Here is a 7473-nt window from a genome sequence, read left to right on the forward strand (position 1 = left end):
TCAAGGCTGCGGTGGCCATGAGAGTGCCACTGCACCCCAGCCTGGGCGACAGAGTAAGACTCCAACTCAGAAAAAGAAAGAAAAGAAAGCCTTCTGTATGACTCAGGGTCCAGTCAGGAAACAGAAATTAAACTTGTAATTTGACTAGGGAAGCTTGGATATGAAGAAGAGGTACCTAGTAAAGGCTGGATAACGATGAGACCACACTGCTCATGACCACTGACCATTTCCTCCTGAATATTTCCTCCGCTCTTGATTTTCTTAACATCACACCCCATTTGTGTTCTTCTTCCCTGTCTGATCACTCTTTCATGGGTTTCTTTCCTCCCCATCTCCTTGAATCTCTAAGCAATCCCATCCACATCCTTAGTTTGGTAGTAAGCATGGATGAGCAACCCTGAAAGCAGCCCTCTCAACTCTGGGCATGGCACAGGCAACATGGACGCACATGGCCTTCTTGTGTCCTCTCTCAGTCAGGGATGGCCGTGGTCTTAGACACCTCTTCCTCCCTCACCTCTTGTCCCACAGGCGTTCAGCAGCATCCCACGTGCCTCTGGCATCCATCTGTAACACTCGTCCTCAGGCCCTTTTGTCTTCACCCAAACCCTCATGAGACCCACCCGGATCACTAAGTTTTCCAGTGTCCACCTGCCCACCCCTCCCCAATTAGTCTCCTCCAGTCCTGCCAGTGGGGGCACTTTAGAACCCAGTTCTGAGCCCGGTTTGTTCCTCCACCCCACTTGGACCCCTCTGTTGATTCCCCACAGTTCAGAGGGTAAAATCCAGACTCTGGAGGATGACAGGCAGGGCCTCCAGGACCCGGCCCCGTCAGCCCTCCTCTCCCATCTCCACCTGCTGCCACCCCCCACTGCTCCTTCTCTTCCAGCCTCGAGAACTGTGCTCAGCCTTTCCCTTCTCATGGCCATGACCTTGGCCGGGCTACCTGACCACCCTACTTACCTTTTCGAACTGGGATCAAGTTTCACCACCTCTTTGTGTGGTCATTTATTTCAAACAAATTGGAAACACCCGCACCCACACACAACCAATTATTGAGCTCACAAGAAGGTTGATTTCAGAATATTTAACCCCTGCCAAAGCACTCACCCGTCAGAACAAACGTGCCCCCCCCATGCTATGCGATATTAACCTATTAGCTGCTGGATTATAAAGAAGTCTAGCGGTCCAGAGGGAGAACACTGAGGGGACTCAGGGAAGCAGCCACTCACCAAGCAGCACAGAATTATTTCAATCTTTTAACCTCTGGTGTGGTTGCACATGCACGAGACCCCGAGCTCTTCCTAAACTAAACCTCTCCACTCACTGCCTCATTCAGTCCTCACAACCACCCTGTGAGGTATCATCGCCACCACCACCATCTCCATCTCCATCACCAGCATCACTAGCATCGCCATTCTAAGAGACTTACCCAAAGCCATGTGGTAAGTGTAGTGCAGTCTCCTCACCCGTGTGCTCAGTCCTGAGAAGTTTCAGTGCAGCCTCTTATCCTGGTGCTGGATTTGCAGTTTAATCAGCACCTTCAATAGTTTATGTCTATTCTTTGTTCAAAGGGCAAGAACCACCTGACGTTTCCTGAAGGTTCCCAGCACTCATAGAAGCATTCCAAGGGACTTCCTGAAGGCCTTCAAAAACCCGTTCTAACCACCTCTAGCCTATCCTAGCACAACTGGCCACTCCCTCCTCTTGGCCCAGTACACCTGGCTAAAGCACCTATAATTCTTTATGACACCTACCATTTTACACGTGTCATTCCCACTGGACTGCAGACACTTTGAGGTCAGGATCCTATCCTGTGCATCTTTAATTCGGTGATGCTTAGCAAAATGTCTGGCTATGAGCCCGATGAAAGTTGGTCGAGCGAAGGAGTACACACATGAACAAGACTGTACTGTAATTGTTGCTTGGGGGAAGAACCATCTCTAACTGCCCCACCATCAGGAGTATATGAATTCCTAGCACATTCCTTTATGGATTCTCACCAAATTTGATTATTTATTGGACTCTTTTTATAAGCAAAGGTTCTCTACTACTAAATGAGAATCTAATAAATGGAACAGCCTGAGATTAGAGACTGCAGAAACGATGGCAGGGAGAAGGGCAAGAATACACTCAATGCCAAGAACTGGCCTGAGAAGGAACCAAGAAATTTTCATTTTCTCCATGCACGGGGCCTTAGGCTGTTCACGCCCTCCCCGAAAGAGGGTGAAAGTAGTCATTAAAACATAGCAACTCTTAGACTTTAAAATTATTGAAAAATAAAATGATTTATTTTTAAATAAAACTAGAAACCATTTGAAGGGTCCATCCTGATTTGCAAAGTGCTTTGGGAAAAACTTCAAGTTCAGAGTTGTGAGGCTTTGAAGATGCTGCCTCAGGGACCCAGAAGTACAGCTACAGTGATTCAGAGATGAGGGGTGCATGAAGCAACGTGTACACGCAGGTCCTGCTCCCAACCCACCCCCCACCCCCCCAGAAAGGAGAAAAACCTCTTGCAGCCTCAGGCTCTAGAATGGGCCAGCGTGGACCTGCACGGGTGTTGGATGGTGAGGGATGCTGCTGTGGCTAAGAGCAAGGACTGGGTTCCATCCTCAGCCCTGCCACTTTTTTCTTTTGAGTTGGAGTCTCACTCTATCGCCCAGACTGGAGTGCAGTGGCCACTCCCAGCCACCGCAGCCCTGACCTGCTGGGCTCCGGCGATCCTTCCGCCTCAGCCTTCCAAGCAGCTGGAACTACAGGCATGCGCTACCCCGCCCGGCTGATTTTTTTTATTTATTTTAGAGATGAGGTTTTGCCAAGTTGCCCGGGTGGGTCTCGAACCCGCGGGCTCAGGCAATTCACTCACCTTGGCCTCCCAAAGCACAGGATTACAGTCTGAGCCACTGAGCCCGGCAGCCCTGCCACTTCTAGTTAACCATCTCGTGTGATGCTTCTCAGATGGCTGCCCCCTGTGAAACAGGGAGTGACGCTGCCCACCTCAGGGGAAGAGGAGGAGGAGGAATAAACAGAGGCCCAAACTGTAGTGCTCAGCACAAACCTGGCACACAGGTACGCAATTACCACATCGCTATCACTAGGGTAAGGGGAAGGAAACCCAGGCAAGGACAGGCGACGGGGCTCAGGCGTGCAGTGGGGCTGCAGGTCGCCAAGATGGTCTGAGACAGGGGTTCTCAACCCTGGCACGCCAGGAGCAGTGAGGGAGCCTTCACAATGCTTGTGCCAGACTATTCACGCCCATCGAACCTGAATCCTGGAGAACAGGGATTTTTTTTTGGTACGTGCTCCAGGATTCTGACAGGTAATCAAGCTTGAGAACCTCTACTGTAGCCAAAGAACTGGAGACGAGCAATAACCTACCAACAAACCTGCTAACATTCTGCCAAGTACGCGCCCAGACCCAACAGTGAGGTGTCTTGGTTTCAACTGAAAGAAAAAAAAGTCGAATCCTGAATACTGCCTGCTAATAAGAATAGATCCTAATTACTAAGTTCTCAGAAAGCAACCACTCTGGAAAAGTAATAACAAAGCTCAAGTGTTTATTAAGAATTAAAAATACTGTAAATAAGCCATACAGTTCATTTCACAGTAAACTAAACAAACCTTTTTTTCTTTTACTTTTCAGGTTTTTTTCTTTTTCTTCCTTTTTTTAAAATTTTTTTGGGGGAGGGCAAGGGCAAGACAGCCATTAAAGAACAATACCGCTCAAAGGGAAGGGATACAGCAAACACATACAGAAATGCAGTGCACACATTCCTCACTGACAAACGGGTTGTTCGACAGCAAACCTCTTCATGGACATCACGTTCCGATAAGACGTGGCCTCCGTTTCCCAGGGAGACACCCCATTCCTCTGTGGACAGTTCTCAGGGCACATTTCTCCAAAGAACCCAAGGACTCCCCCTTTCTGAGATTCTAAACCCAAGCAGGATTTGGTGCCCTCTGGAGGGCCCTGCTGGGTGTTGTGCTTTCACATTCAGAACCGTCTGGATTCTTTGCATAGTTACCTGTGATGATATCACTAGATGATTCAGGAATGGAAAACACACTCACACCACAGGAGGAAGGCAGGCCACCCTCAAGGAGCTGATTCTTTTACAATAAAGACAAAGGGGCTTCTCCCCTCCTGATTCAGAGCTGACACCTAGGAGTTTTAACCAGTTTAAAGTGGAAGACTGAGAGAGAGAGCTCGTAAAAACTTCGGCCGCCAGTACAAAATAAGTAAAATTAATTTTCCATACAGACGATTGGAAAGAAAAGTGCCCCCTCCCCGCCTTTTTTTTTTTACTTGAAATCTGCCAGCCAGACAGGATTTTTGAGGTTAGAGTTAATCTGCTTCTGTTAATCCTCAGTTTGAAGCCATTATCGTTTTTCTCTGACCCTGGAGACATCCCTTCTAAAAGCCACCTCTTGCTCATAGGGGCTGGGCTTCAGGAAACCAACCAAAAGCAGAAGCAGAGAACTTTAGAAACCAACGATGTGTGGCAATCTTTGTAAATAAATTAACTGGGCACAAAAACACAATGCCTTGGTGTTGGGGGGGGTGTCTGCTGCTCTTTAAAGGGGACAAGAAACTGGGGTGGGGGTGGGGCACATGAGAGAAAACAACACATTTTTTTTTTTTTTTGGTCATGAGAAACTGGAGTGTAAATCCGCGCCCTGCATACACGATTCCTTTAGACCTTTTCGTGAATCTTTTCAACCTTCACAAACAGCCTATCCAGGTCACTTCTCAGGTCATCTAGTAAGCCCTTGGCTGACTCCAGGTTGTTCTCGTTGGTTTCTATTTTGACCGAGTACGCAACCAAACTGTCCACGGCAGTCCTGAGCATTTTCAAGTCCGATTCCACTTGGCTGACTGAGGATTTCAGGTTGTCTAGAGAAGAAAGTCTGTCCAGGAAGTCCTGAGGTGGCAGCCGGGCGGCCTGGGCTTGGTCCTGGCTGAGCAGCGTGTGCACTTGCTCCTGCACCTTCTGGAGCGACTCCACGGCACTGGGGAGCTCACCCACACTTCGCTTCAGCTCCTCCACGTCGCCGAAGAGGGCCAGCTGGGCCTCACCCAGGCTGCGCACGGTGCCGGCCAGGCCATCCTGGTCTGCCTCCGAGGAGGACCCCAGGCCCTCCAGGCGCCCCTGCAGGGCGGCCAGGCGCTGCTCGTGCTCCTGGCTCTTGGACAGCAGGGATTCCAGGCTCTCGGTCTGGTGCGCAGAAGCTTCCTGCACGGCACGGACTCCGTTCTCCATGTGCTGGAGCCTGGAGTCCAGCCCCTGACTCTTTCTCTGGAGTGCGTCGAAGGCGTCAGAGTGCTTGAAGCCTCCGTCCTCCTCCGGCCCGTGGGAGTCGGCCTTCAGCTGGCGCAGCTCCTCCTCGAGTCTCCTGATCTCCTCCGGGAGGCGGGAGGTGGACTCCTCGGACTGGAGGAGCTTCTCGGTGAGGGCCTGCAGGGCGAGCCGCTCCGTGTCGGCCGCCTCCTTGAAGGCCTGCTGCTCCTGCTTGAGGCTCACCAGCTCCCTGACCTCCGTGTACACGTCGGACTCCATGGTCTGCAGGGTGCTTCTCAGGGTCTCCATGTCCCGCTCTCTGGACTTGGCAGAGGTTTGGAGCTCCTTCACAACTTCCTTCAAGGCCTTCAGATCCTGCTTGTACCCCTCAGATTCTTCCAGAGAGGCGACCTTTGCCTTCACGTCGTTTATCTCCTTCTGGCTCCTCTTCTGGACCTCGGTGAAGATGGCGATGTTGTCGTTGATGGACTTGGTGAGCTCCGTCAGCCTCTCCTCCACCGTGTTCTCCAGCGACGTGAAGTCCCGCTCCCGGGCGTCCTTGACCACGTGGATCCCGTCCGAGAGGTCCTTGAGGATCTCGTTCTGGAGCTTCTGCAGAACCTCGCTGATCCGGCTGACCTCGTTCTCCCCTTGTTTCACAGCTTTCTCTGTGAGGTCTTGTTTATGTTGGGAGCTTCTCAGGATGGACTCAAAAGTCCCAAACGTGGATTGCAGAGACTGTACCTGTAATCAAATCCACATGTTAATTGCGGAGAAAAGCTGATGAGTTTTATACATTATTTTTTTTTTGTCTGCCCAGCCTCTAGGTCCTTTCTCTTCCAGAATGGCACCACAATTTTCCTTTGGAGAAACATCCTTCCACCCACAGTCCATGTGGTTTGAGGGGAACACCCCTAGGGCTCCCTCCAACTGCTCCAGGGATGGTTTACAATCCAGGCCTCACCAGTCAGCACTTTCCATCCCTACCCCCACCTGGAGCCACCCTGATTAGCCCAGGGATGTGCCCACGCATGGGCATGTGGCCTGAGGCAGGTCAGCAAGATGACTCTAGGACTTCTGTTAAACTATTGGGAGAGAAAGTCTCTCTTTGCACTGGGATTACTGGCCATAGGATACGGTAAATTTGGAGCTACTCAGACAGCACAAGGAACGCCAGTCTAAGTGTCAAGCCAGCACAGGGGGAAACAGAACTGAGACATGGCAAGATCCAGGTCTGAGCCACACCTGGATCCCTGATGCAGTCTCACTTGAAGGAATCTGCTCTGGAACTTTTTAGTTTGACCCAATCAAGAATCTCCCTCCCTTTAAGCCACCTTGCGCCAGGTTTCTAGCTCTTGCAACTGAGAGTCTCACAAGTTTTCACAGAATAAAAGCTGAGGCCCCTGGGAGGTACTGGGCTGGCTGGGCGCCAAGAAATAAGGGTCGGGTCTCTGCCTGCCACTTCAAGCTGTATGGCCCTGAACAAGTCACTGTCCTCCGTGGACCTCAGTGTGACTTACAGAATGTGAGCAGTGGACCAGGTGATCTCTTAGCATTCTCTGGCTTTGGGAACACATTACATCTTGTTTGCCATGACACATTCATTCTAAATAAATTCTTCCCTAAACAAAATCTGACCTGGGAACTGCTGAGGGAGCTGGTTAATAGACTGAGAGGCTGCACAAGTGATGATTAGTGACCCCGGTCTGCAGAGGCAATGCAGGTTCTTCAGAGGGTTCACAACAGAAGTGCTAACACTTCTGAAGCCCAGGACCCACTTGGGCCCGATGAATCTTCTAGATTCAGGACCGGCCAGCCTCCCTGCCTGTGCTATGGCCATTAGGAAGACCTGAGCATTTTCCATCACCAAAAACATCTGGAGAACAAGAGACGAGGTGGCCACCCACTGGGCAGTAGGGAATTTCAGTCGGGACTATTCTAACTCCAGTCAAAAAAAAAAAAAGGAATGGGGAGAGAATGAAAGAATGGCAAAATGCTGATAATTATTGAAACTGGGGTTCATTGTGTGGCTCTCTCTTTTTTGTCTACGCTTAAGCATTACCATGATTAAGAAGTTAAAAACAAAGATTGCATGGGCACTGAAGCCAGAATGCCTAGGTTCAGATGCTAGCTCTGACACGTCCCAGTTCTGTGACTTTGGAGAAGTTAGTTAGCCTGTCTGTGCCTTGATTTCCTC

The 7473-nt window shown here is 50.4% G+C and overlaps 1 protein-coding gene across 1 annotated transcript; it reads right to left on the minus strand.

Annotated features, from left to right (window-relative positions):
- Nucleotides 1–3534: 3534 nt before the first annotated feature.
- CKAP4 (cytoskeleton associated protein 4) lies at nt 3535–7140 on the minus strand. Its single transcript, XM_021709774.1, has 3 exons — nt 7033–7140; nt 5154–6020; nt 3535–5099 (listed from the first exon to the last, which is right to left on the minus strand). Exons 1-3 carry the CDS (start codon nt 7138–7140, stop codon nt 4692–4694), a joined length of 1383 nt encoding a protein of 460 aa, XP_021565449.1. The 3' UTR covers nt 3535–4691.
- Between the last annotated feature and the right edge of the window lie 333 nt (nt 7141–7473).

This window comes from Carlito syrichta, unplaced genomic scaffold, assembly GCF_000164805.1.
Source record: "Carlito syrichta isolate Samal-C Ts95f unplaced genomic scaffold, Tarsius_syrichta-2.0.1 Scaffold281728, whole genome shotgun sequence".
Classification (NCBI taxonomy): domain Eukaryota; kingdom Metazoa; phylum Chordata; class Mammalia; order Primates; family Tarsiidae; genus Carlito; species Carlito syrichta.